Source organism: Pelecanus crispus, chromosome 22 (genome assembly GCF_030463565.1).
Source record: "Pelecanus crispus isolate bPelCri1 chromosome 22, bPelCri1.pri, whole genome shotgun sequence".
Taxonomy (NCBI): Eukaryota; Metazoa; Chordata; class Aves; order Pelecaniformes; family Pelecanidae; genus Pelecanus; species Pelecanus crispus.
In genome coordinates this window covers 4636515-4664179 of record NC_134664.1, presented here as the reverse complement: position 1 = coordinate 4664179, position 27665 = coordinate 4636515, and the positions used below count along the sequence as shown (strand labels likewise).

The following is a 27665-nucleotide window of genomic DNA, read 5'->3' as shown; positions in this document are numbered from 1 at the left end:
GAAAGGCGAGGGGCCAGCCCGGGCCCCCTCCCCAGCCCGGGGGGCAGCGGGGCCGGCCGGGGGCCGCCGAGGTCACCAGCGAGGATTAGTGCCGGATTAGAGGGGTGGGGGCACCCAAAACCACCCACGCGGTCCCGTGGGGTGGTGTGGGGGTGGCACAGCCCAGAGCAGCCTGCACAGTTTTGGGGTCACTCTCAGGCCCTCCATCCCAGGGCCCCCCAGCCCCGCTCCCCCCGCAGCGGCCAGAGCAGGAATTTGCCGTTCAAGGAGCAGCCGCCATCCACCACCAGCGGCCAAATCTCAGCGTGGGGCGGCCGTGCCCCGAGGAGGGGGCACATCAGCGCCTGCACCCACGTCCCACCCCCCCTTCCCGGACCCCCCATCACCATGGGGCAGCACCCATGGAGCAGGATGGGACCCCCAGGTCCCCAGTGGGCCCCAGCGCGGCTGGATGCCCCGTGCGGGCAGCTGGCGGCCGCAGAGACCCCCCCCCACATCCAGATGTGCGGCCCCTGCTCTCGGGGTAGCAGGGTCCCCCCTGTGCTCCCCCCAAACCCGGGGCTTGGAGAGAGACAAATCGGAGCCGTCCCCAGGGCAGCCGGGGAGAAAGAGGATATTGCTCGGAAGGGAGCAGCAGGAGGGTGGGAGCCGGGGGGCAGCCGGGCTCCGTTACCAGCTGCTCCCACCCGGTTGTGGCTTTTGCGAGGTCTCCAGGAGAAAAATGGTGGCTTTGGCAAAGCGGGGAGGGGGCTGGCTCCAGCGCCCACCCGTCCACTGGCACAGGTCCTGCCGGCGATGCCACCTGGGCCCCGTTACAGCGCGGGGATGTTGGGAGAGCCGGGACGTGGCCCTGGCAGCGTTTTGGGAATAGCGACGGGGGCAACGGGCATCTGCCAAGCGTCCACCTGGAGATACCGGAGCCCTTCCTCCCCCTCCTCCTCCTCCCTAGGGAAGGTGCAATTACACCCTTCCTGCTGCTGAACACGGTCCCCGGGGGTGCGGCGCCAAAGTCGGGGCGTGGGGGTGAAGCCAACCCCCAGCCCTGCCCCCCTCCCGCTGCGTCACCCCTCCGGGGGCCACTCACCGCTGTCCCCTCCCTGGCCGGGGGAGGAGGGGTGCCAGGTCCTGGGCACCCAGGGGTGCTGTCCACGCCCCCCCCATCACCGCAAATGCAGCCGCAGGCACCCCACGGCTCAGCGGGGGGAGCGGGTCAAGGCCCCCCACCCGCCCCACGGTGGCTCTGGGGCTGCCCTGGCCGAGGGTCCCAGCCCACCCTGGGGAGCAGCTTTGCTGCGGCTCCCACGGGAAGGGGAAGAGCCAAGGCCGGGATGGGCACGGGCAGCGGCTGCACCCCGGTCCCCGGGCAGGGCTCCCCTGCACCGCCGCAGGCTGAGCCCCGGGCAGAGCCCACCCGTCCTCCCCCGGGGGTAATTAATGCCACCGCCCACAGGGCGATTAGCCAGCAGTGCCCCAACGAGCATCACCTGGAACAGACCAGGGAGCCGCCTCCTGGCCCGCAGCACCCATGGGGCCGGCTCCTCCAGCCAAGCCGGGAGAGGGGCTCGCCCCCCTCCACCAAGCCCAAAGCGTGAGCCAGCCCCACGCTGCCCTCCCTGCCCCACGGCTGCCCCTCGCTTCCCACGCTGGGACGTGCCACCGCCTTCGCCCCCGGCCCCTTGCGCAACGGCTGCGGTGCAGGATCCGTGCGTGTGCCAGCGGGCCGGGAGGGGACAGGGATGCCGGGGGGGGACAGGGATGCCGGGGGGGGCGGGTTGTAGGACATTTATTGAAAAGAGGAGGGAGGCGGCAGGGGCGATCCCGGGGGGGTTCAGACCTGGAGCTGCGCGGCCGCGGTGCCACCGGGTTGGGGTTGTTTGGTGTTTCCTTGCGATACAATATTCACAAATAAATACTGGGGAGGGGGAGAGCGAGAGCAGCCCCGGGGCAGGGCGAGGGCCAGGGGCTGCATTAAAAAAGAAAATCAAACTGAACCAAGAACAGTTAAAACCAACCCAAAGGCCGAGGGAGGCGGCTGCATTACCCCCCGCCGCGGCCCCGGCGCCTCTCCAAAAACCGGGCGCTTTGTCTGCAGCGAGGGTGGCAGCAGAATGGGGCCAGAAAATGAGATTTTCCTGCCCCCAGGAAGACCCCGCACTGCAGGGGTGGGGGGGGGGGGGTGTGAAAAAGCCGCGTTCCCCCCCCCCCCCCCCCCCCCCCAAAAAGGGTTCCTCTGATTTACCCCCGTGGGAAGATGCAACCCCCTCCCCGTGGCTGTGGGGTGAGCGGAGAGGACCGGGGGGGACACAGGGTGGGCAATGGGGCCGGGGGGGGGACGCACGGGGCCGGGTACCAGCGCTGGCTTTGGGGGGGGACAGGGCTGGGGTCGCTGGCACGGCGGCAGGGGTCAGCGGAGCAGGGGCGTCACTCCCGGATGTAGACCCTGGTGCAGACGACGTCGTCGGCTGTCATCGTCTGCAAGGAGGAGCAGCGTCACGGTCACGGCCATGGCCCCCACCCCACGGGACTCTCCCCGCACGCAGCGGGGCAGGGATGCCCCCCACCCCGCTCCTCACCAGGATGAGCTCCCCATCGTTGGTCATCTCCCTGGACCAGCCCGTCTTGGGCCCTTCGCCCTTCAGCAGCCGCTGCTCACACACCATCTTGTTCTCGCTCTCCCACTTGGCCAAGCTCTGCAGACGGGGCAGAGGGTGACGCTGGCGGGGGGCACACACGGACACCCCGAGAAGCCCCCGCGCAGCCCCCGCCGGGCAGGACCGTCCGTCGCCGCCCGCTCACCCGCCGAGAGATGGATGGGGCCATTTGTTCCGGCCGACAGTTGCCCGGGCCCATCTGTCACCTGGGGGCATGCGGGGAGGGGACGGGGCGCAGCGGCGCCCGGGAGGCACAGGGAGAGGGCTCAGCCCCCTGCTCGCAGGGGAGAGCGCGCGGCTGTGCGTGCACAAACACGCCTGTGCGTGTGCAAACTTGGGTGTGCAAAATGCGCGTGCGTGCACAAACACGCGTGCGCACGCACGGGTAACTGTGCACACACGTCTGTGTGCCTGCACACACAAGGGAGTGCTCCTGCCCCATTGTAAAATGTGTGTGCGTGCACAAACACGCGTGCACACGCACGGGTAACTGTGCACGCACGTCTGTGCCTGCACACACAAGGGAGTGCTCCTGCCCCATTGTAAAATGTGTGTGCGTGCACAAACACGCGTGTACACGCACGGGTAACTGTGCACGCACGTCTGTGCCTGCACACACAAGGGAGTGCTCCTGCCCTCATGCAAAATGCGTGTGCGTGCACAAACACCTGTGGGCACGTGTGCACGCGTGTGTGCCTGCACAGATGTGCGCGTGCACGCACATGCACCTGTGTGCGCACGCACATGCGACGCGTGTACACCTGCGTGCACACACGCGCATGCATGAGCGCCCCTGCCCTCACGCACAGCGTCAGGATTAAGCCCCCGGCGCAGGCAGGGCTCGCCCCCACCTTGCAGGGCCGCCCATCCACCGTCTGCTCCTCGAACTCCTCCCCGATCCTGAAGCTGATCTCGGTGGTGCGCACGGTGGTCGAGGTCTTGATGTAGAAGGTCTCCCCGTCCTGCTTGATCTCCACCGCCGGCTTCGAGGCCGCCGCCACCGCGATCTTCCTCAGCATCATGTTGACACCTGGGGAAGGGGATGGCGGTGTCCAGCTTCCCCCCACACGCCCGCAGCATCCCCCGGTGCAGGGGGATCCCGAGTGGCCCCTTCCCCGCGGGGTGACCTGCAGCGGGGGTGAAGGGCCTCTCAGGGCTGGGCGCAGCCCCCTCGACCCCAGGAGCCCCTTTCAAAGCCTGGGGACAGGGCAGGGGGGGAACGCGGCAGCGGAACGCGGCCCCCCCCATTCGGCAGTGACACACCCCGGGGGACCCCAAGCACCGCAGGCAGCTCAAGGCAACCCACGGGGGATGTACGAGCCCCCCCCCCCCCCGTGCCACATCTGGCCTACATCTGGCTCTCATTACCTGGCGGCGAGGGGGGGCGATGCCGGGGCCGGCTCCGGATGCGCCCGCGGGAAGGGTGACGGGGAGGGTGTGCGGGGGCGAGGGCTCACCCCGCGCGGGGTGACGGCAGGGACACGGCACCCGCGCCAAGCCCGGCCGGGGAGCAGCTCTGTGCCTGGTGACCCGCGTGACCCCCCGAGGGGTCCCCCCGCAGCCCCCCGCTGACCGCAGGGCAGCTGGGGCTTTGTCCCCGCGCCCGGAGGCAGCTCATCCATCTCATCCATCACATCCCCGAAGCCCGGGGACAGCCCGGCTCCCCAGGGAGCTGCTCTTTGGGGACATTGTTCCCGTGTCACCCTCCGGCAGCCGAAAGCTGTGGGCGGGCGCCCGGCCAGCGGATCGTGCCCCAGCCACCACCCCTGCACCCCCGGAGAGGGTCCCTGCAGAAAGGGGCTCCCCTCGGCACGGGGAGGGACGCGGACAGTCCCAGCCCCACAGCGGGGACACGGGTGGGATGTGGGTGCTTGGGGGACGGGGGAAGCTCCGGGAGCCCAATCCTCCTGCAGCAGGGACGGCCACGTCCCCGTGGGGTCTCCACGGCCACGCCACGTCCGCACAGCCGGACCCTCCAGGCCGCCGCCGCTGGCTGGGGCAGCGGGGCTGGGGTCCCCGCAGCCGTCCCCAGTCCCTTCCCTCCCTCCCAGGCCTGACTCACGCTGGGGTGGGTGCGTGAAACGCGGCTGCAGGCAGGCACAGCCCCGCGCATCCCCCACGCGACGCTCCCGGAGTTGGGACGAGGAGAAACAGCCCCCAAAGGGAGCAAAAGCTGGGGGGGGACACGACCAAGATGTAGGCAGACTTGGGGTCTTGAACTGATCCCCCCGGCCCCCCCGCCCAGGGGATCCGGAGGTATCGGCTTCCCCCAAAGCTGCTGGAAGGCCGGGGGGGCGCAGGGCAGGAGCCCCCCGCTCGCGCCGTGGGAAAGAAGAGCGGCTCACTGCGGGCTGGCAGATTTATTTTCCTGCTGAGGTTTCTCCAAGCCAGTCTCACTGGTGGGGCTGGAGGGGGGAGAGGGGGCGAGGGGGGGAGAGGGGAGTGAAATCCAAGAAAGTGATAATTATACTGAAATATTTGTTACGTATCCCCTAACCTGGAAAATATTCTGCTCCGGCAGCTCCCTGGCAGGCGAGGAGAGGGTCAGGCAGAGGGGAGCAGCAGGGGGGCTGGCTCCGGCCCTGCCCAAAGCCCCGGGGACCCCCGCAGCCTCTGTCCCCAGCTTCCCCCCCGCGATGTGCCCCGGCCCCATGGGACCCCCCAGCCCCGCTCCCCACTGCGGCCAGGGCACAGCACCGGGGACCCGAAATGAGCCCTGCGGCGATGGGGCACCCACGCAGCGAGGTCCCACCTGGGCTGCGTTTTTGGGGACAGCGGCCGGACCCAGGGGTCCGGGCCCCGGTGGGGGCCGCACTGGGTGCCTTTAGGGTAGCAAGGGCAGGGGGCGGGGGGAGGAAGCCCTTGGTGCGAAGGGGACCGCGACTGCGGCGGGGTCCTGGGGGGAGAGTTTGGAGGTGCCCACACTTGGGGAGGCCACCACGGTGGGGAAACTGAGGCAGGCAGGAGGGGGGCCTGCAGGGGCCACGTTGGACCCCTTGGGAGCAGGACACGGACTGCCCAGGACCCCCGTGCCTCAGTTTCCCCCGTGGGGAAGCAACGCCGGGGGCTTTGTGCAAAGGGGGAGCAGGGCGGGGGTCCCCTCCAGCACACGGCGGCTCCAGGCTCTGCGACCCCCCAAGGCTGGAGGAGGGTTTTGGAGGGGAGATGGGGGGCAGGACCCCCCCGGCTGCCCCCCAGCCCGCCCCGGCGAGGGGGGGGACCCCGGGGCAGGGGGTGCCCGGGGCTCGCACTCACCCAGCGCCTTCAGCAGCTCCTCGAAGTTTTCCGAGCTCTTCATCTTCCAGTTCCCGGAGAAGTTGGGCATCGCGGCTACCGGGGGCGGGGGACGACGGACACCGAGGCGTGGGGGGCACCGGCCGGGGAGGGGGGAACCGAGGGGGAACCGAGGGGGAACCGACCGACCCGCCGCGCCGCACCGGCCCCAGCCCGGCCCCGCCGCTCTCCCGTCCCGTCCCGTCCCGCCCGCGCCGCCGTTTTATTGCCGGGCTGGTCCCACCCCCTCCGCCCCCGGCCCCGGCCCCGCTGCCGGGGGCTCCGCGCTCACCTGCGGGGCTTCGCACCGGGAGGGCGCCGGCGGGGCCGCCCCCTCCCTCCCTTCCCCGGATCTGCCCCGGGGGGTGCGGGGTGGGGGCACCCCCAGCTGCCTGCATACCCCCAAGCTGCCCGTATCCCCCTGAGCTCCCTGCACCCACTTAAATCTGCCTGCACCCCCCTAAATCTGCCTGCACCCCCCGAGCTGCCCGTATCCCCCTGAGCTCCCTGCACCCACTTAAATCTGCCTGCACCCCCCCGAGCTGCCCGTATCCCCCTGAGCTCCCTGCACCCCCCTGAGCTGCCTGCATCCCCCTAAATCTGCCTGCACCCCCCCGAGCTGCCCGTATCCCCCTGAGCTCCCTGCACCCCCCAAGCTGCCTGCACCCCCCTAAATCTGCCTGCACCCCCAAGCTGCCTGCACCCCCCTAAATCTGCCTGCACCCCCCTGAGCTCCCTGCATCCCCCTAAATCTGCCTGCACCCCACAAGCTGCCTGCACCCCCCCTAATCTGCCTGCACCCCCCAGCAGCCCTGGGGACGCAGCTGCCCGGCCCCGCACCCACTCGCACGCCCGTGGCACAGCCGGGTGCTGGCTGGGCGCCCGCAGGTGTGCACACGCCTGGAGCCACGCCGGGGGCACACGTGTGTGCCTGTGGCAGGCACGTTTTGCGCACACGCGTGCAGGTGTTTGTACACGCGTGTGCACACAGCGTAGGGGTGTTAGTGCATGCACACACATGTGTGTGGACACAAGTATACACGTGTGCGATTTGTCCGGCCAAACGTTCACACACAGACATGCGTGTGCGGCTGCACACATGCGTGTGCGCACGTGTACGTGTGCATGGCCAGGGAGCGGGGGGCTGCGTCACCCCCGGGCTCTGGGACCAGCCGGCAGCCCTCACCGCGCTGCGTGAGGTTTGCTTTGGCTGCGGGCCTGGGGGAAAGCAAGAAGATTAACTGCTAACGCTAGATTAAACCCCTGATAAATTGGGCCCGGGTAAAGTGTGATGAATTATTTTCTGGGGTTTCCCTCCTCTGCAAACAGCCAGAGGAAGGTGCCGCGTGGGGCAGGCTGTGCCGCGGCGCCGGTCCCGAGTGTCGCAGCCCCAGCCGCGACCCGGCGGGCGAGCAAGAAATGGCGTTTCTGGTTCACCGGCAGCTCTGAAATGGAAGCAGAGAGATTTCTGCTCTGGTTTGGGGTGAAAATGCCGCACCAGAGCCACCGTCACCACCCCCTCTCCCGACCACATCCCCCTCGTCCCCAAAATCTCCGGGCTTCGATGCTGGTGAGCCAAGTTCTGGCTTGCAGCGAGTCCCTAATCCCCCGAAGAACAGGATTTATAACAAAGGGCTGACATAACCTTACCTACAGCGACGCAGATGCTCGACGTGATGCCAGAGGGGACGGGGATGGGGATGGGGACGGTGCTCTCTGCAAACCCCAGCAGAGCCCGAGGGGCTTGGGGAGGGGGTGCGGGGAAGGGTCATCCCAACCCCTTCATCCCAGGGGTGCAGGAACCGCGTCCCCCTGTCACAGAGGCATGGGAAGGGGGAGATGCCGCGTGTTTGCTCCAAGTTTGGGGAAAACGGGAAAAGAAAATGCCCCATGTGCCGGAGAAGTGGGTGGAGGGGACTGGGGTGGGACCAGGCTGCACCCCCCGGGGCACCCCCATCCCCACGGGGACCCCTCGTCCCAGCGGGCCAGGGCTGTGCTGGGCACCACGACCCAGCGGGGTTCTGAACGCCAGCCCTGGCAGCCCCACATCTGGAAGGGATTCTGCCGGGAAGGGCGGATAAAGCCTTTGCACCCCACCCTCCTCTCCCTCCTTCCCACCCCAGGAAAGCCCTGGGGTGGGCAGGCAAACAGCGGCACCAAATAACCCCCCCAGCAGAGCCGGTGACCCCCAGGAAAGCCACGGATTATTCGGGAGAGGCGGAGGAGCAGCTTCCCAGCGCCCGGGCGGCAGCGGCTGGCTCGGCCTCTGGAAACAGCTGGCACCGGCCGCCGCCGCCCTGCTCCCGGCTTCCTGGCAGGACGAGCTGCAAAAATGCATGCAAACCACAGAAATCCTGAGCGCAGGGAGCGCCGAGGGCCCCCCAACCCGGGCATGGCTCCCTCCCCAGCTCGGCACCCCCGTGGGTCCCCCCCAAACGGTGTCAGTGCTCTGGAGCCCCTTGTGCGGGGATGTGGCTGCTCGGGGACGCTGTCCCCCCCCGGGGCTCCCTCCAGCCCACGCCAGATGCGGGGAGGGGGTGATGTGCACCCACACCCCGCAGGTTGCAAAGAAGCCGAGGCCGTCGGGGGCTCGTTTCTGCCCCCCCCCAACCTCTCACTGCATTGGGAGAGCGGGCGGGGGGCTCCAATGCGGGGGGCGGTGAAGCCCCCCCGGCCAGGGGCAGCCGCGGCATGGGGCTGAGCGAGAGCAGGTCGCCTGTCACCTCCGCCCCGCATCCCTGCAAATCCATCCCAGCTGGTGGGGCGCAGCCCCCCCACCGCCCAGGGCCACGGCCACGGCCGCTGCGGAAATGAGACGCAGCTGGACGGCACGACCGCGGCCTGCCCCGGCCCAGCGGCCTCCAGAGACCCCGGCTGCGGGGTGGGAGGGAGCCCACGTGCCCCACGGCCACCGCCGCGCTGACGGCTGCCAGCACGGCAGGACCCTGCCCCAGCCCCGGCCCCCGGCTCGTGGCCGAAGGGATCCCAGGGCGGGATGCAAGCGAAGCCCCCCTGACCCCGAGCCGCCGGCCGCATCCAGCATCTGCCAACAAGCTGGGGCTGGGCCGCCTGCTTCTCATTTCCAGAGACGTAAAAAACTTTAACGACCGGCCATTTATAACCCAGCTCATAAACCGCCCCCTCTAATCGCTTCCAAACCCAGCCCAGACACAAAGGCTCCCGGCTTCTCCTCCGCGCTCTCACCTTCCTTTGGATTTTGGGGCTGTAATAGCTTTCCCACCCCCTCCCGGGATGTAGGGACGGGCGAGCAAGGCAGGACCAGGCACACGCGTGCGCACACGCAGGCCCTGCGAGGGGGAGAGCGCTGCAAAGCTGCCCCCCCAAAACCCAGCCCGCGAGATGCTGGCCCGCGGGATGTTCCAGCATCCCCTTCCCAGCACGCTGCAGGGGGACCCAGATTTTTGCATTTAAACCCAAAGAAAAGGGGAACGCCCCCCCCCCCCCCCCCCGCTGCGGGGGCTGGGGGTGGAGGGGGGGTTGTGCCCCCCAAAACTCCCCCTCAGTCTCCGCTGCCGGGAGCCGAGCGCAGCTGGGAGCCAACCGCAGCCACGTAAACACGCCGAAAGTCTGGAAAATGTGACGCGCGGTGGGGGCTCAGGACCGCCGCCTCCCCCCGCCCTGCAGGGCCGCATCCAGCTCTGCGCGGGCGGGAGGGATCCCGCAAGGCGGCCGCTGGCTTGGCACTGGCACTGCTCCTGGCCCCGGCACCTGGAGCTGCCGGTGACGAAGGAGGTGACGAGGAGGAGTTGCGTGCGCAGGGCCAGCCAGCAGCCTGGGCAGGGCTCGGCCGTTTTGGCCGCCCCAGCCCCTCGGTGACGCTGGCGGCGGGGATCAGCCGTCTGCCCGTGGTTTAACCAGAGCAGGGGGTGAGGGGGGGTTCCCCACCAGCCCTGGGCAGGGGCCAACTCGTACCTGGCGTGAAGAGGAGGCAGAGAAAGGGTCACCAGGAGGCAGATGTTGGCAGGCGACGGGTGACGGCTGACAGCAGCCACCCGAGGGGCTCGCTTGGAGCCCGCAAACCTGGTGCTTGGCCGCTCCGTGCCAGGCACGGGCCCCTCTCCCCCCGTGAACCCCTCCAAGTCCTCTGGGGGCTCAGCCCGAGGCGCTGCCTGCAGCCCCTGCCTGTCCCTGCTCCCCAGCGCCCGTCCCGGCCCCGGGGACACCCCAGCCCCATGGTCCTCCGCTCCCAGTCCATTTTGGAGGCCAACCTTGCCAAGGTGGGGGGCAACCGCTCCGATTTCAAACGATGACGTGGAGGGGAATCTCATGAAGAGTCCAGATGCCTTCCCGGGGGCTGAGCGCCGTCCCCAGGGCCTGGAGGTCCTCTCCATCCCCCACGCCACCGCCGAAAGGAAGGGCTCGTTAATCACTTCTTTTTAATTGGGATCTTGTACATAAACATTTCAGTTCAAAGCAGCCCTCCCCTGGCTCAGACCAAGAACTCAGGGCACGTTCAAGAGTTCAGGGAACAACCACGCGTCAGTTTTCGGAGGCATCTGCGAATGACGCGGTGTCCCCGGGGGGAGTGCGCGGGGCGGCACGGTACAGGTGGACGGGGTGACACCGGTCCTCCCGTGCCCGGGCTTGTCCTGGCCCCTGCACTTGCAGCAGCACTTGCGCAAAGAGGAACATGGCACCCAAATCATCGAGGGGGAAGCAGCTCCGAAATCGGAGCAGGGACTTTCCTGCAAGATTTGCTTCCAGCCTGCTGGGCGCTGCCTGCTCCCACACCCTCGCCACGGCCCGGAGCCCTTCGGCAGTTCCTGTCCTTGTCAGAGGTAGTTTTGCAAGATGGGAAGAACCGGGAAGGGAAGGAGCCCACCCCAGGCACCCCAGGGACTGGGTCTGCACTCAGGGCAGCCAGACCCGTGGCCCCACTCCGGCTTGGGCCCTGCTGTATTACTGGCACCCTCCGGCAGCACCAAGCTGTTCTGGGGGGGACGCAGGACCCGAGAGCCCCCCTGGGAAGGCACAGGCTGGCCCCAGCTCTCCCCTACGACTCTGGGGGAGGACGGAGCAAAACAGCAGCAGCGTAACAAGGCACGTCGGGGGCACGGGGACGAGGGATGGTCATGCCTGGCTCCACACTCCCACCATCTGTCCGTCCCCGCTACCTCGCCTGGACAGATGGAGCGGGCCCTCGGCACTCGCTGCTCCTCCCTGTGGGCTCTGGGCACCTCTCGGGGTGCAGGACCGGGCTGTGGGGCCGTCACTCCTGCACGGGGTTCAGCATCAGGTGTTGCTCCCACTCAGTCTCCACCACCTTGTAGAGCTCCATGGTGGCTCGGGCGTCCTCCACCGAGGAGTGGCCGCTCTTCCCGACCTGCGGGGGACAGAGACAAGGGGTGCGCACAGCCCGAGCCACCACTCCGACGCCGGCTGAGCAGGGCAAAAAGCCCCCCGATGCTGCGGGGGCTGAGCTGAGGCGGCCCCTCCTCTTGCGGGCTGGCTTCCAGGGAAGGGGAAGCTGAGGCTGCCTTGCTCCAGGACCGGCGGCTGAACTCAGGGTGTCCTGATCTCAGGCCGGTGTTTGAAACCCTGGTCTTTCCCCAGGGACAGACCTTCCCCCTCCTGCCACCCCAGTACAGCGCAGGGGGGTCCCCATGCCGCTCCCCGGCTGGTGGGGGAGCGTGGGGAGCTCCCGGCTGAGGCAGCAGCCTTGCAGCGGCACCCTGTGGTGGCCGAGACCGGGGAGGAGGAGCCGGCTGAGCTACCTGGATGTCCCTGTGCAGCAGCTCCTTGACGAGGCGCTTCAGGGAGATGGCGACGTTCTCAGGGAAGCCCCCCTTACGGTTCAGCAAGGGGATTTTGGACGTGTCCCGGGTGACCGCTTTGGGGTGGAAGTACTTGAGCGCCTTGAAGTCGTTGTAGATGGCATGGCCGACCACAATCTTCCCGGAGAGGATGCACAGGATCTGGAGGGGGAGGATAAAAGGGGGCTTTAAGACACCCGGCAGCCCGGTGCATGCTCTGCGGGAGGTTTCTGCCCGCAGCAGAGTGCCGCTCGTGCCCAGGGATGTGGGGCTGCCCCGCTGCCAGTGGGGAGAAGCACACTGGTGTGAAGATGTGGGCCTGAACAGGAGCGTCGGCGGCGTGGGGACACTCCTCCCTCCGCTGCAGGGGCCAGACAGGGACACAGGCAGCGCCTGCCCGCACAGGCGAGTCCCCACAGCCTGACAAACCCCACAAACAGCCCGAAAAGCCCACAAGACTAAGAGCCCAGCCCTCCCCCCAGCCCCGTGTGTGTCCTGCCCCCCGCCCAGGCCGCATCACCCCCAGAAATGCAGGCGAGGGCAGCGGGAGCGCACCTCTCGCCGGGCCTTGCTGAAGGGGACGGCGTTCACCATGTGACGCGGCCGAATGCCGCTCCAGCGGGTGCGGTAGTCCACGATGGGGGCGGCGGGGCGGATGTACTGGTCGTACAGGACGTCACCCTCATAGCTCACGATGCTGCAGCGGGCCAGGTCGCTGGTGCGCCCGCCAGGCCCCGTGCCCACCATCTCACAGTCTATGGCCACCAGTTTGCTGGGTCGGGGGGGCAAGCCGGGGGCTCTCTGTTTCCCCTTAGCCGTGCCCCCGCCCGCCGTCTTTGGTTTGGAGGGCAACCCCGTCCCGTTGCAGCTGGCGGAGCCGTTCTGCGCGGCCACACCAGGCCGGGTGACGGACGCGGGACCATTCGCTTTGGGGCACAGTCTGGGCTGGCGGGAGCTCGGCTTCTCCGGGCCCTTCCCGGCCGCGTCCGCCGCCCCCTGCTTCTTGCCCCTCCTGCCGCTGGGGTCCGGCTGCTTCTGGGAGCCCCTCCCGGGCGGCTGCGCCTGCTTCGGCACGGCCGCCTGCTTCGGTACGGCCGCCTGCTTCGGCACCGCCGCCTGCTTCGGTACGGCCGCCTGCTTCGGCACCGCCGCCTGCTTCGGCACCGCCGCCTGCTTCGGCGCCCGCCGCTCCAGCGCCCGCCGCCGCCGCAGGAAGTTCTTGTGCTTTTGGTTACCGGTCTCCTTCTTCCTGGGGCGCTTGCAAGGAGCGAAATCCACGTTGAGGATCAAATCCGCCATGGCGGGCCCCGGCGGCGAGGGGGGCCGGTCCTGCCTGCGGCGGGGAGAGGCTGCTCAGCGCCGGTGTCCCGCCAGCGCCGGGCCCCGCAGGGCCCCGCAAGACCCCGGCCCGGCGCAGCCCTGCCGCCGTGCCCCCCGCTGCGGCCCCACCGCCCCCTCACCTCCGCGCCCCGGAACCGGAAGCTGCCTCCGGCGGCGGAGCGGCGCGTGGCCGGCGCGGAGCGGCTCTCGCCGCTAGCGCGCATGCGCGCGGCCGGCGCCGGGCGGTAGTGACGCAATGCGCCTGCGCCCCGGCGGTTGGCCCCGGCCCCCGCGCGTGCTCTCTGGGCGCCGCGCGGCCGCCTGCGCATGCGCAACGCTGCGGCGGGAACGCGGCGGGGCCGGGCGGTGAGTGGCGCGCGGGGCCGCTCGGGCCCGCCGGCGGGGCGGCGCTGACGTCTCGGGTGACGTCAGAGGGATGGCAGGGCCCGGCGCGACGTCACAGCTCGTCGGCGCTGCCCAGCGGGTGGGCGTCGGGAGGGTTGCCCGAGCTGCCTGGTGACGTCATGGCCGCAGGGGGCGCCACACTGGGTGATGTCACGGCCCGGTGACATCACGGCTGCGGGAGGGCGAATTGCATCCCGGGGTGATGGCATGACCCGGTGATGTCATGGCTGCAGGGGGCGCCTCGCTGGGTGATGTCGCAGCCCGGTGACATCGTGGCTGTGGGAGGGGGAATGGCATCCTTGGGTGATGTCACAGCCTGCTGATGTCACGGGCACTGAGAGACGTCATGGCCCCGTGGTGTGACAGCCCTGTGAGGTCACAGCCAGAGGAGAGGGGTGACATCAGAGCCCCAGGGGACGCAGCCAGGGTGATGTCAGAGCCCCAGGGGACGCGTGTCAGAATGACGTCAGAGCCCCAGGGCTGACAGCCCCCCCGCCGCCCCCAGGCGCCGCCATGGCGGCCCCCCCGCAGCCTGCCCTGCAGCGGGAGCGGCAGCACGCGGCCGACATCGTCCGCCTCCTGACGCTGTACCGGCCCCTGCTCGACGCCTCCGTCATCGTGAGTGCCCCCGCCCCGCCCCGGCCCCCGCGCCCCCGCCCCTGCTGACCCCCCCTCCCCGCAGGATTTCTTCGCCGAGGGGCTGTGGGCGCAGCTCCCCCCGCCCTGGCAGGCCGCCCTGGCCGCCGCCGCCCCCCCGCAGCTGGCCGGGCTCCTGGGGGGCCGGGGGGGGCCGGGAGCCGCCTGGCCCCTCTCCCTCCTGGCCTTCGCCGCCGCCGCCCGGGCCCTCGCCTTCCCCCGGGGGTGCCCGGGGGGGACCCCGCGCCCCCCCTGCCAGAGCAGCCGCCTGCACCCCCTGCTCTGCCGCCACGTCAAGCCCAAAAAGCAGCACGAGATCTGGCGCATGGGGAAGGTGGGTGCCCCCCACCCCCCGCACCCCCTACGCCCCCGCCCCGAGCCCCCCACGAACCGGCCCCTTCCTCTCCCCCGCAGCTGCTGCAGCGGCTGAGCCAGGCCACCGGCTGCGACCGCGTGGTGGATGTCGGAGCGGGGCAGGTAGGAGCAGGGAGCGACGGGAGGCCCCGGGGGGACACGTGCCCCCCCAGCTGAGCGCGTGTGCCCCCCGACCAGGGCCACCTCTCGCGCTTCCTGGCTTTTGGCCTTGGCTTGTCCGTCACGGCGGTGGAGGGCGACGGCCGCCTGGCCGGCATGGCAGAGCACTTCGACCGGGAGCTGCTGCGGGAGCTGGGGAAAACGGGGGTGCCAGGAAACGAGCGGCCCCCCCCGGCACCGCCGCAATCCCCCCCACCGCCTCTCATCTCCTCTCACCCCCCGGGGCCCGCGCCACGTAGCCGGCCGCCTGGACCCCCGGGCTCCCTGGGGGGAATTCCTGCTGCCCCACGACCCCCCGGGGCCAGGCCCCGCTGCCAGGAACCCGCTGGGGGGCCCGGGGGGGTCTGAGGGCGGGGAGCAGGTGCTGGTGACGGGGCTGCACGCCTGCGGGGACCTCAGCCCCGCCCTGCTGCGCCACTTCGCCCGCAGCCCCGCCGTGGCGGCCGTCGCCTCGGTGGCCTGCTGCTACATGAAGCTCTCCACCGCGCCGCAGCCCCCCGGTTGCCCCATGGGCTACCCGCTGAGCGCCTGGGTAGCCGGGTTACCGGGCCACGAGCTCTCTTACCGGGCACGGGAAGCCGCCTGCCACGCGCTGGAGGAGTACGTGGGGCGGTTGGACGAGGAGAGCAGCTGCCTGCGCGCCCACTGCTACCGCGCCGTCCTCGAGACCCTCATCCGGGCAGCCGACCCCAGCAAGAAGCGCCCGGGGGTGCAGACGGTGAAGAAGGCGCACGCCCTCAGCTTCCCCCAGTGAGTTTGGAGGGGGGCGGACACCCCTTTCCGTCCCCCCTCTTCGCCCCCTGCGTGACGTTACCCCGCAGGTACGCCCGCCTGGGGCTGCCCCGCGTGGGGCTGGATCCGGCCGCCGTCCCGCTCGACTCGGAGGCTGTCGGGGCCATGCTGCAGCAGCAGCACAAGGTGGTGGCTTTCTTCAGCCTCACCCTGCTGCTGGCACCGCTGGTGGAGACCCTCATCCTCCTCGACCGCCTGCTCTACCTGCGGGAGCAAGGTGGGTGCCGGGGCGGCAGCAGGGAGGGGGCGGCGGTGCTGCTGGTACCGACCCCCCCTCTCCCCGCAGGCTTCCAGTGCGCCCTCGTCCCCCTCTTCGACCCCTGGTTCTCCCCACGCAACCTGGTGCTGGTGGCCGCACGGACCCCCCTGGGCGCGGCGCTGTCAGGCCTGGACGAGGACAGCAGCGAGGACGAGGACACAGTGGGGGCAGAGCCCCCCAGAAAGGGGCAGACGCCCCTGGCTCCCCGTGCTGGGCGCGAACCACAATAAAACCGGGATTTGTACGGCCCAGGGCTCAGTGCGAGCGAGTTGGGGGCTGCCAGGGGCTGCGCTGAAAGCATCACACGCCACAAGCAGGGAAAATAGAGAGGTGTCTTTATTGCAGACCCCAGCCCAGGGGATAGACCCCGGCTCTGGGGGGGGATTCTGGTTCCCCGCCCGTGTCCCGTCCCCCACCAGTTAATACCAGTAGGATTTCTTGGCCCTGCGCGTCTCCACGATCCCCATGGCATCCATGATCTCCTCCTCAAAGGTCTTCAGGGACGGCACGTACGTCTTGTCCAGTGCATCCTCCACCGCTGTGTCCTTCGGGCCATCTGCAAGCAGCCGAAGGGATGGCGCTGAGTCCCTCGGGGGGTCCGCCTTCCCCCCGGGGGCCAGCAGCCATCCCCCGTCCCCGCTCACCAATCCACTGCTCGGGGACGATGCCATCCCGGCGCTGCCGCAGGGGCAAGGGGATGATCCGGCCACTGCGCAGGGAGACGCGGACCCGCTCGCCCTCCTCCGTGTACCGCCATTCTACCTCTGTCGGCTTCCTGCCAGGAGAGAGTGTTTTGGGGGGCAGAACTCCAGGGGGGGGCCGTGGTGGGGTCCCCTTGCCCCGCGCCGCAGCCGTTACCGGTCCTCGGGGTCTACCAGGGAGATCTGGCTGAGCAGCAGCGGCGCCTCGCTGGCGATGTAGGTCCCGGCGTACTTGGCAGTTCGGTTGACGTAGCGGTAGTGCTGCGGCGGGACGGGGGGGGTCACCGACAGCCCGCGCGGCCCCCCGGGCCCTGTCACGGCGGCCCCCGCGCCGGCTCCGGCCTCACCGTGTTCAGCCCTTCCACCACCACCCAGTTGCGGGCTCGCACGACCTGGGTGACCATCGCCTGCTTCCCTGCATCCTTCCCGGCGAGGACCTGGACCTGCGGCAGAGGGAGGGGGTCAGGGGGGCTCCCCCAACCCGGCTGCCGTGCCGGGGGGGGCCCTGGGGAGGGGGGAGACTCACCGTGTCCCCCCGAAACACCTTCCAGTCCTCCCAGGCGATGGGCTCCACGAAGATCTTGCGGCGGCGCAGCCCCGGGGGGTTGCGGCGCTGGGCAGCGGCGGTGTCGGGGCGCCACGTGCCGTGCCGGTAACCGGGGGGCAGCCGCAGCCGCCCCGCGCACAGCAGGGCCGAGAGGCGCATGGTGCTGGGGGGCTGGGGGTCAGGGGGGCCTGGCAGGGCCCCGCTCGTGCTCCCCGGGGTGACGTGCCGGGGGCGCGGGGGCAGCCAGGTGTCCGGGAGAGCCCCCCCCCAGAGGGGACCAAGGCATCCGGGAGAGCTCCTCCCAAAAAAAAGGGGACCCATGGGCCCGGCAGAGCCCCCCCCAAACCCAAAGGGGTCCTAGGGCCCCAGCAGAGCCCCCCCCCCCCCCACAAGGGGACCCACGGCCCCGGCAGAGCCCCCCCCCAACCCCAAAGGGGACCCAGGCCCTGGCAGAGCCCCCCCCCAACCCCCCAAGGGGACCCAGGCCCCGGCAGAGCCCCCCCCACAAGGGGTCCCAGGGGCCCGGCAGAGCCCCCCCCAACCCCAAAGGGGTCCCAGGGCCCCGGCAGAGCCCCCCCCCAACCCCACAAGGGGTCCCAGGGCCCCGGCAGAGCCCCCCCCAACCCCACAAGGGGTCCCAGGGCCCCGGCAGAGCCCCCCCCAACCCCAAAGGGGACCCAGGGCCCGGCAGAGCCCCCCCCACAAGGGGTCCCAGGGGCCCGGCAGAGCCCCCCCCAACCCCAAAGGGGTCCCAGGGGCCCGGCAGAGCCCCCCCCAACCCCAAAGGGGACCCAGGGCCCGGCAGAGCCCCCCCCAACCCCAAAGGGGTCCCAGGGCCCCGGCAGAGCCCCCCCCAACCCCAAAGGGGACCCAGGGCCCGGCAGAGCCCCCCCCACAAGGGGTCCCAGGGGCCCGGCAGAGCCCCCCCCAACCCCAAAGGGGTCCCAGGGGCCCAGCAGAGCCCCCCCCAACCCCAAAGGGGACCCAGGGCCCGGCAGAGCCCCCCCCACAAGGGGTCCCAGGGGCCCGGCAGAGCCCCCCCCCAACCCCAAAGGGGACCCAGGGCCCGGCAGAGCCCCCCCAACCCCACAAGGGGTCCCAGGGGCCCGGCAGAGCCCCCCCCAACCCCAAAGGGGTCCCAGGCCCCGGCAGAGCCCCCCCCCCCGCCCCCAAAAGGGGACCCAGGCCCCGGCCGAGCCCCCCCGCTCACCTCCGGCCTCTCCGCGCCTGCCGCGGGGGGGCGGGGCGGCGCGGCGCGGTGCACGCCGGGAGCCGTAGTCCGCAGCGCCCCGGTGCATCCCGGGAGGCGCGGGGGCGCTCGGGGCCGCCGGGAGCCCCGGGGCACGCCGGGAGCTGTAGTTCCGCCGCCCCCGGTGTGCGGGGCGGCCCCGGGGAGCCGGGCCGGGCCGGCGGGGCCGAGCTGCGGGGCGGCCCCCGGCTCCTCACGGCCCCGCTACGGCCTCGGCCCGCGGCTCCCCTCGGGGGAGTTCCCCGCGGCCGGCCCGGCCCGGGCAGCTGGGAGCTGTAGTCCCGCGGCGGGGCTGGCGCCCGGCCCGGCCTCCATTTTCTGCTGCGGGAGCCGCCGCCCGCCGCCGGGGCCGAGCCTGGGGGCAAGGGCGCTGCCCGGCCCGGGGCGCGGGGGGTCCCCGCTGCTCCCCGAGCCCGTCCGGCCGCAGGGACGCGGCGGCGGCTCAGCGCGAACAGCCCCGGCTCAAACGGCCCCTTCTGCCGGCCTGCGCCCCGCTCCCTCCAGGCACAATTGTATTTGTCTGCTTTATTAAACACCCCTCCTCTGCAAACCTCCCCCGCCTCTTTCCCTCTTTCAAGCGCTTCTCTCCCCGTGAACACCCTGCAGGTTGTTGCTCCGGTCCCTTTCTGCGTTTCCTTCTGGTCCATCTCCAGCGCTGAGAAAACAAACCCACGGTGCCGGGGGACGCCCGAGCCCCTCCGGCAGCCGCCCTCCACGCTGCGGGGCCAGGGCAGCCCGAAGGGGCCCGAAATCGCCAGCACGGTGGGAAGGGGCCGAGCCCGGGGCACGGAGACGCCAGTGGAAGCGCTTTAAAAAGACATGAATCGCTTTTATTTCAAATCAACTGATCAGCCCCCTAGAAATCACTAATACAAAGCATGCGCCCCGCGACGGCAGGGCCAGGAGATGCGGGTCGGTTCAGGGGTTTGTGTTACTGGGTTTCTCTTCATTTCTCTCTCTCTCTCTCTCTCTTTTTAAAATTTCATTTTCGGTTTGTTTCTCTTGTCCGGAGCTGCGGACGCGACGAGCCGACAAGGGCGAGATGGGGCGGCACCCAGGGAGCCCAGCGGGGAAGGGGCAGGCGGGAAGATCAGCTCACGGGGGAGGCCGCTACAGGCTGCGGGAGCCAAGAAGAGACCCGGGCACGCGGTCATGGACCCCGCAGCGCTGGGACCCCCCTCTCCGCGCCGCCGGGGACGATCCCCCCCGTGCAGGGAGGAGCCCGGCTGTTGGGGACGGGGGTCACCGCACCACCCTCACCTCTCCTTGTGGTCTCTGACCTCCTCCGCGCCCGCCTTCTCCTTGGGCTCCTGCTTGGCTTCGTTGGCGTCTGGCACGCCGGCGGCGTCGCTGTTCTTCTCCTTCTCCCCTTCGGCTGGGTTGGGTTTCGGCTCCTCCTTGGGGGCCTCTTCGTTGTCTACCTTCTTCTCCCCTTCCTGCCCCTCTGCCTCCTTGGTGCGTTTGGGGGAGTCCTGGGCGGGGGAGGAGCTCGGCTCAGCCCAGCCCCGCACCCCCCCTCGCCCGTGTCCCCGTCCCCGACGATCCCCTACCTCCAAAGCATCTTCCGCTTTCCTCTTGATCCCAGCTTTCTCGTTCTTCTCCTTGGACTGCTCGTCAATCACCAGCTTTCCCTCCTCGTCGCTGCTGCCCTCCGCATTGCCCTTCTTCTCCCCGTCACCCTCCGGCTCCCGCTCCGGCTCGGCGTCCTCAGGGCAGGTCTTCTTCTGGGTGGGCTGGAGGGGACACCGGGGAGTCACAGAGGGGGACCCAGGAAAGGGGAACGGGACGGAAGGAGGCAGCCGGAGGGGGACGCGAGGTGCTGGGGACCCCCCCCGGCTCGCGACCCACCTGGTAACCGGAGGCTTTGACGGTGGGGTTGTTCTCGATCTCCCACAAACCTTCGCTGAACCCTTTCCGTTTGTTGGGTTTCCCAAACTTCTCCTTGCATTCTTCATAGGGGAAGAGGTCTTTGGGCCCCAGGAATGCCCTGCTCGGGGGGGGGAGCAGTGAGAGATGGCAGGCGGGGGGTCTCGCCTCTCCCCAAAACCCCCGGGGTCGATCCCTCAGTGCCCCCTCGGCCCCATCTCCCGCACGCGCCGGGGCCCCACTCACGTTTCGTGGGTCCCAAAGAAGAAGACTTGGTATTTATTGGAGGAGGATTTTACCGCAGCTTCCGGCATCTCGTCAATCTGTGCGACACAAAGGACGGGGTGAGAATCGGGGAGGGGAGAGCCCTGGCTGCCCGACACCGGGACATCACCCACCGCTGGGACACGGGCGTTGGGCACGCCGCGTCCGACTGACCAACGCAGCCCAGGGAGGGGGGAAAACGTTATTGCTAGGGAATTCACCCACCGGCCAGCAACACCGCGGCAAGAACAGCAGTTAATAAAACACGGGGCTGTGCCCACCGGTGCCGGTCAGCGGGGGCTCCCCTTCTCCCACCCCGTGGGGACGGCGGAGGAGCAGCCGCCGTAAGCTCTTGTCTAGACTGGCTCAGACATATTTAGCTCAGCAAATTTGCGCGAGGCGTGCCGGCGGCGCCGGTGAAGCCAGAAGCATCGCCTCCAGCCCTGGGTCAGGGCGTGGGGATGTGGGGGGGGAAAAGCCGGGAGGTGTCGGGGTGCCCAGTGACGCCATCCTGCTGCTGGGACCCCCAACCGAAACGGGGGTCAGCAGCCACGGGGACGGCACGGTGAGGACCATGGAGGTCTGCGAGCAGCCGGTGCTGACCCCGCCAGCAGGTGCCGTTTCACCGAGCGTGAATATTCCCAAGGTGCCAAGCGGGAATAGAGCGAAAGCGACTCCGGCTGCTTTTTATAGCGTCTAAAAATACCCCCCCCCCCGCCGGCTCCAGCCAGCGCGAGGAGTGCAGCCATAAATTCCCGGAGAAAGCCTCAAAGGGAGGTGGAAGGAGCCGAGGGAGGATGCGGGCAGGGGTCTCGGGGTGGGCACCAGCGCGTCGCCGGGCAGGGAGGTGCCAGCGCCGGCGGCCGGGGTGCTGGGTCCCATTCCCAGCGCCCTGCTGACTCACGGCACGACCTGTGCTAAGTCACCGCCGACCCCCCGCCTCGCCGAGCCTCAGTTTCCCCAGCCGGCCCGGCCAGCGTGGAGCCGGGGTGCCGGCAGCAGGCCTGCCACCGGGGTTTTTTTTTCCCACCTTCCTCCCGGCATGTCACTGACCCATCCTGAATGCAGCGCTCAAGAGCCAACCTGGCCAAGGCTTTCTCCCGGTTTCATTCCCAGACCTGGGAATAGCGTGCAGCTTTATTCCCTGACATCCAGGAACTAAGGCATGCCATTGCGCTGGGTGGCAATGCCGGCACGGCCCCAGGGGCAGCCGGGCGGGCTGGGATGCCGGCAAGGGGCTCCGTGCAGGCACGGGGACGCGGTGGGCAGTTGGTGTGATGTCCCGCACACGGCCCCCACTCCCGGAGAGCTGGAGCTGGACCAGGGCGGGATGCGCCTCCACGCCATCCCCACTGACCAAATGCGGTTTGGGGCATCCGGGCTGTCCTCCTGCATCCGTCTTCCCAGATCCAGGGCGTGTTTTGGGATCGGTGACGTGCTTCCACCCAGCGCCCCGGGGCTCCTGGCACGGCTGTCCTGCCCTGAAGCCCCCTGCTCCCCCCGCTACACGGAGGCATTTCAGGAGCAGGGACGGGCAAGCGGGCACAGTTCCCGGTGGTGCAAAGGTCGGTCTCGCCCTTGCACTGGCCACCACGCCCCGGCGGGACCCCTGCCCACCCGCAGCCCCTAGCCCACCGCAGCTGCCACCCCCGGCCAGTTTTAAAACCTCCTTCCCCAAGAAAAGGCGGAGCACGCGGCGTCGCGGGCACCGTGGTCCCCGAGCCCACCGCTGCCTGTCCCCATGCCAGGAACCACCCTTGGCCAAGGTCACGGCGTGGCCGAGGAATGTGCAGCGGTGGGCCCAGCACTGGGGAAAGCGCGCGCCTCCCCCACAGCCGATCCACGCGGCAGCCGGGATCCACCACCCAGCCCGTCCCCGCCACCAACAGCCCCTTATCTGCCCCTTCTCCACCCCAGGCTCCGTCCCCAAAGGATGCTGCATCGCTATCTGCGGGGGCAGGCAGGGAAGCCGCGGCGTGGCGAGATACGGGGAGGCGGGCAAGATACCCCGGCAGGGACGCCGATAGCACGGGTGGGCGCTGGGGGTGCGAACCCTTCCGAAAACCCCGGGGGGGCCTCACGCTGCCCAAAGCGCGCCGTCCCCGGGAGCGAGCACAGCCACGAGGGCTTCGCTCTCGCGGGAGGGCTGGGAAGGGGCTGGGGCTGTTTGGGAACCCCTCACCCCGCTGGCGAGGGGCTTGCAGCCCACCCAACTGCCAGACTGCCCCGTGATGGTCACCCTGTGCTCGAGGCACTGCCATCTGTTTGTCCGATGTCTGTTTGTCCATCCCTGTCGCTTGCCGGAAAGGCGGCAAGGGGGGAGGGTTAAAGGGTGCCGGGTTAAAGTACGCGTGCGCCCGTCGCCGTTGCCCCGCCAGCTTCTGCAAATGGCACCAGTGTCGCCAGCCCATCCTTGCCCGGGGACCTGCGGACCACGGGGCTGGGGGGGCTCTGAAAACAAGAGGCTGGGATGGGCTCCCCGGGAGGGCAGGCTCTGGAGCGTGGCAGGGGAGGGACGGGCACGCACCTCGGTGCGGACTCTGCCCCCGACCTCTGCACTTGACCTTTGCAACTGGTCCTCGGAGCGCGAGCGGAGCAAGGCTGGGAGCAGCCCCCGCTGCGTTGGCCCTGGGGGACCCCAACAGCACCAAGGTGCTGGGAGCAACCCACCCCCTGCCTCAGTTTCCCCACCGCTGGACGAAGGCTGGCAGTCGGGAGCTGGCTGCCAGGAAGGGGGAATTAATGGAATTAATTCACATGGGTCACACACAGCTGAAAAGGCACGGGGGGCACATGCAGCCGGGCTGGGGGCCTGAGGCACCCCCAAGCCCTGCGGCCACAGCGTTGCGTCCGCTCAGGGCCGTCTCCAGCCCAGGGGACATCGCTGCGGCCCCGTCCCAGTGCCCGGGCTGGGCACCGAGCTCGCCTGGCCCCGGCGGCTCCACGCCGGGGCAGAGCCCCGTGGCACCGAGCTTCTCCCAGCACCGGGCAGCCCTGGCCCCACACCGCCGGCAGCAAACTACCCCATTCCTTCTCCAAAGAGCGGCAAAGCGTACGGCCGGCCGGGTCCAGCCCAGCAGTGAGGAGCCCTCTGCCCGGTGACGGGGACAGGGGATGCTCAGGGAGGGGGATGCCAGCAGTGCTGGGACCCCCGGCGCGGTGCCCCGGTCCCCGCCGCGCTCCCGCTGCCGGCGGGCTGTACGTCGTGGGCTGCGAGGAAGAAGGGCTGCGGATCCAAAGGCAAGCACCGACGGGCAGGCGAAGGTCCGGGTGGTGGGGACCCCACGTGAGCGCCGTCCCCGGAGCACGGCCATGGAATAACCCCCACCTCCCCGCCGTGCCTCCAGCTCTCCCCTCTCCGTGCCTTCCCTCGCCGTTTCTTTCTGCTCCAGCCACACCTGGCTGGAAACAAATATCCCAGCGAACGCCACGTGCGGCCGGGTAACATTTCAACACGGCACCCGATTAGTCATGGGCAAACCCTGCCTGCTTCACCCCAGCCCGGGACAGGATTAGTCACCGGCGGGAGGCCAGGGGGGCTCGGCCCCTTCTGCAGAGCAGCCCCCCAAAACCCCCCTGCCCAACCGGCATCCCCCCGGGCTCGGGGAGGGCAGCCTGCCCCCACCTCCCGCTGCTCCCGGAGCGGGGAAACTGCTGCCCGCGCGCCCGAGCGGCCCCAGAACGCTCCTGCCATGATGGTGGCAACGAAAGCGGCCGCTGGGAGCCGAGCGCGGCGTGAAACCCGAGCGGGCCTGGCCCCGCGCAGCGTACGCAGGCGCTAATTCGGTCTCCGGGAGCTCAGCCTGGCACGAGGCTGCGTGAGCCCCGACCCGGCTTCACCCCCCGGCCCCGCAGCGACGGGGCGCGGGGGCACCCGTCAGAGGGGCTTTTTGGGAACGGGGGCCAAGCCCTGCTGGGACGCAACGGGGAAAGGAGGCCGAAGCGGGGGGTCCGCGCCGGGGGCCAGGGGAGCATCGCTCCCTCCCCCTCCCCGCAAAGGGACGCGGTGGTGGAAGCGGGCGCCGGGCTCCCAGGGATCCCTCTGGCTCCTCCTCGCAAAGCCGCTTTCAAATGCGCGTTGGGAGGCCAGTGCCAAATCCGAACGCCTCCCCACCCCCTCCCCGGCCTCCCCGCCAGAACCCTACAAACCAAACAAAAGTTATTCAAACCCGAGGAGGGGATGGCGGGGGGGGGGGGGGATCCTCGGCCTTTAAAACTCGCTGCGCTGTGCGATTCCTCCCCGCTTCAGTTTAATTTGGGGCTTGCAAGCGGCCCAGCTCCCTGTGCAGCAAGGCCGGTCGGGGTGGGGGGGACGGACGGGACACTCCAAGGAAATTTTAAACTGCATCATCAAGCGCTTAAAAATAACCAGCGACGTATTCTGTAGCCAGAGCTTCCCCACGGCCGCCCGGCCGAGGCACCGCTCGGCCCCCCCGGCCTGCCCGGGGAAGGATCGGGCCCCGATGGCTCTCGGCGCGCGTGGCCAAGGTGCTTTATCCCAGGGGCAGGAGGCAGGCGCATGGCACCGACCCCCCCAGATGCTCAGGGACCCCCCCGCACCCGCCCAGCGCCCAGGACCGCCGCTCCGGTGCGAGCCAGCCAGGCGGAGGCACCGCGTCCGGCGCACACCGGGCCGGGCACCCCACCTCGACGCCCTCGCCCTTCCCGCGAGCGTCGTGTCGCGTCCTCCCCCCCACTCTGTCCTAAGTCCTCGGTAATTATATCGATTTTCCAAAGCCAAACTCCCGGCGAGCGCTGGCACCTATTTGGCACCCGGGGCCCCGGCGAGAGGTAAGGCCACGCGGAGCCGGGGGACACGCTCGGGGACCCGCCGGCGAAGCCAGGGGGATGGGGGGGTTGGCTAAGCCCCCCCCTCCTCCCAGTCCACCCCAAATCACCGGTGAAGCGGAGCAGCGAGCGCACGGAGCGGGAGCGACGTGCCGCCTCCCCGACGCCTCGCGGGGGTCCGGCTGCCGGTGCCCCGGTGGAGCGGGGGGCCGGAGCGTGGCGGTGGGGGGGGCCGTGGTGTGGCCCCACGCAGCAACGGGACCCCCCCCAGACCCGCTGGGCCGTGCCAGGGGGGTCAGCCGGGGAGGGGGCGCGGGCCTCGTGCTCCGGCGCGGGATGCGGCCCAGGTCACCGCTTCATCCCTCGGCCCGGGGCGGGGGGCTCGGCCTGCCCCGTGGCTCCTGCAGCGGGGACGGGGGCGAGCAGGGGCACCCCGGGGCGGGGGGGTCACCCCCCACCCGTGACCCCCCCCACCTGTTTCTTCCCCACGCCGGAGGGAAATAGCACAAAAGGGGCCCGGGGGGAGCCCGGGACGTTGTTTGCAATACATTAAATCCCCGCAAAAACCCAACAAAATGACCAGAAAGCGCTCCCTCCCCCCCCCCCCCCCCGGTACCGAATAACCCCCAACTTTTCCGGCCCGGCGAGCGGGGCCCAGGCCCGGCCTTACATAAGGTGCCGGTAAAGTTGGATCCAGCCGAAAACCGGCGGCCCCCCCCGCCGCTGCACCGGGGAAGCCGGAGCCCGGTGCGGCCCCGGCCCCGGGACCCCGGCTGCGGCGTGCGGCCGCCCGCGTTATGCAACGGGGAGCGACCGGGGGGCGCGGGGGGTCCCATCGCCTCCCCCCGCCGCCCTCCCTCCCCGGTTCCTTACCCGGGCAGGCCAGTGCGGGTAACCCTTCATCTTGGCAAAGACCAGGTCCCCGCATTTGTATTCCTTCTGCCGGTTGGACCGGGACATCTTTGCTGGCGGCTCCTCCCGGGAACGGGGGGGGCGGGCGGGGGAGAGGGAGGGGAGGGGGGGCTCCGGATGAAGTTTGGGAGGCAAAACCCGGCGAGGCAAGGATTAGCAAAGAGGGGAGAAAGAAGAAGAAAAAAAAAAAAAAAAAAAAAAGGTGTTGGGGGGGAGGAATGGAAGCAGCGGCGGCTCCTGCCCCCCAGCGCGGCGGGCCCGGCCGAGAGCCCGGGGCGGGGGGCGGCGGCGGCCCCGGTGCTAGGAGCGGCGCGGCGCGGCGGCGGTGGGTCCGTGCCCCATGCGGTTGTTTGTGTTTGAAATTCAATTGCTCCCTCCCTCCGCCACCCCCCCCTTCCTCCTCCTCCTCCTCCTCCTCCTCCTCCCGGTGGATGCGCTCGGCGGCTCGGCAGCGCTGCCTTGCACGCGGACCCCCCCCCCCCCCCCCCCGGGTGCCCGGGCAGGGGGGTCCCGGCCGCGCCCCCTGCGCCAAGCCCGGCTGCAGGGGCCGCCACGCCTGCGGGCTGCCGGGAGGAGAGAGAAAGGAAAAAAGCGACCCAAACCCCAATTAATAATAATAATAATAATAAAAAAAAAATCCAGCCGCAGGTGGCCTTGGGGGTCTGGAGCGGGGCGGGGGAGCGCGTGCAGCTCCGTCGTGGGGAACACCCGTGGATGTGTCGCGACAGACAAGGACACAGCCCGCGACGTGGCGGGGGGCCCAGCCGTGGGCTCGGCGCCGGGAACGGAGGGGTGCGGTGTGAAACGGCGCAAAACCGCGCAAACCCGTGCAAAACCCGCGCAAAACGGCGCAAAACCCGCGCAAAACCCGTGCAAAACGGCACAAAACGGCGCAAAACCCGCGCAAAACCCGTGCAAAACGGCGCAAAACCTGCGCAAAACGGCGCAAAACCCGTGCAAAACGGCGCAAAACCCGTGCAAAACCCGCGCAAAACCCGGCTGAAAGCAGGGCAGCGGCGTCCCCGAAAGTCCGCATCCTGGCTGCAGCCGAGCCCGCTGCGGAGAGGGAGGCCAGCCCTTAAAAAGAAAGAAAATAGAGCTGGGAGCATGTCGTGCGTAGCGGCAGGCCGCCTCGGGCGAGCTGCCCCCTTCAACTAAAGCAGAAAAACATTTTTCTCCAGAAATACGCTGTTCTGCACAGCTTGGGCCGGAGGCACCGAGATTACTCACGGCGCGCAAAATTAAGCACGTAGGAAAATGTTTGCGTGCCCGGCTCGGAGGCTCGGGCCGCCCAGCCCGGCTCGGCGCGGGGGCTAGGGGTGGCTAAGTCACCAGATGAGTAAATCGCCACCTCGGCCTCCTTCCACCCCCAGCGCTGCCGCTAAACGTGCCCCAGCTTCAGACTAAAACGGGCGAAGCTCTGGGTGCTGGGGATTTCCTCGCCAGCGTGACGGGGCTCGGGCGCCGGCAGGGACATCGTGCCGGGCCGAGCTGGGTCCGCCCGGGCGCGACGGGCGCGGGCCTGCCCCGGCCAAACACCCGAGACTGAAGGAAGCACAGATTAAGCTGTTTGCAAGACCAGAACCTCCACGGTGACCCGGCAGTCGGGGTTCCTGGGCTGGACTCTTTTCTTTCCATCCCCCGTGTGCTTTCCTTGGCTTGATCTCTCCTGACGAGCCAGAAAGTAACGCAAA

The 27665-nt window shown here is 69.7% G+C and overlaps 5 protein-coding genes across 5 annotated transcripts; 1 reads left to right on the top strand and 4 right to left on the bottom strand.

Moving 5' to 3' along the window:
- Positions 1 to 2421: 2421 nt before the first annotated feature.
- On the bottom strand, positions 2422 to 5976 carry CRABP2 (cellular retinoic acid binding protein 2). Its single transcript, XM_075724507.1, has 4 exons — positions 5907 to 5976; positions 3503 to 3681; positions 2574 to 2690; positions 2422 to 2472 (listed from the first exon to the last, which is right to left on the bottom strand). The coding sequence occupies exons 1-4, from the start codon at positions 5974 to 5976 to the stop codon at positions 2422 to 2424; spliced, it is 417 nt and encodes a 138-aa protein (XP_075580622.1).
- Positions 5977 to 11073: 5097 nt separating this feature from the next.
- ISG20L2 (interferon stimulated exonuclease gene 20 like 2) lies at positions 11074 to 12997 on the bottom strand. Its single transcript, XM_075724495.1, has 4 exons — positions 12833 to 12997; positions 12254 to 12754; positions 11660 to 11860; positions 11074 to 11268 (listed from the first exon to the last, which is right to left on the bottom strand). Exons 1-4 carry the CDS (start codon positions 12995 to 12997, stop codon positions 11155 to 11157), a joined length of 981 nt encoding a protein of 326 aa, XP_075580610.1. The 3' UTR covers positions 11074 to 11154.
- Positions 12998 to 13315: 318 nt separating this feature from the next.
- METTL25B (methyltransferase like 25B) lies at positions 13316 to 15874 on the top strand (the record flags this gene model as incomplete). The annotated part of the gene is given in 8 exon segments (XM_075724630.1): positions 13316 to 13403; positions 13929 to 14041; positions 14106 to 14393; positions 14474 to 14536; positions 14612 to 14793; positions 14795 to 15343; positions 15415 to 15602; positions 15672 to 15874. Coding segments are annotated over 8 exon segments (1674 nt in total), but the record flags the coding sequence as incomplete, so codon positions are not given.
- Positions 15875 to 15962: 88 nt separating this feature from the next.
- On the bottom strand, positions 15963 to 17051 carry MRPL24 (mitochondrial ribosomal protein L24). Its single transcript, XM_075724491.1, has 5 exons — positions 16872 to 17051; positions 16693 to 16788; positions 16503 to 16606; positions 16289 to 16419; positions 15963 to 16200 (listed from the first exon to the last, which is right to left on the bottom strand). The coding sequence occupies exons 1-5, from the start codon at positions 17049 to 17051 to the stop codon at positions 16064 to 16066; spliced, it is 648 nt and encodes a 215-aa protein (XP_075580606.1). The 3' UTR covers positions 15963 to 16063.
- Positions 17052 to 19223: 2172 nt separating this feature from the next.
- Positions 19224 to 26053, bottom strand: HDGF (heparin binding growth factor). The gene is made up of 6 exons (XM_075724413.1): positions 25933 to 26053; positions 20254 to 20330; positions 19990 to 20128; positions 19692 to 19874; positions 19402 to 19613; positions 19224 to 19258 (listed from the first exon to the last, which is right to left on the bottom strand). The coding sequence occupies exons 1-6, from the start codon at positions 26017 to 26019 to the stop codon at positions 19252 to 19254; spliced, it is 705 nt and encodes a 234-aa protein (XP_075580528.1). The 5' UTR covers positions 26020 to 26053; the 3' UTR covers positions 19224 to 19251.
- Positions 26054 to 27665: the final 1612 nt, after the last annotated feature.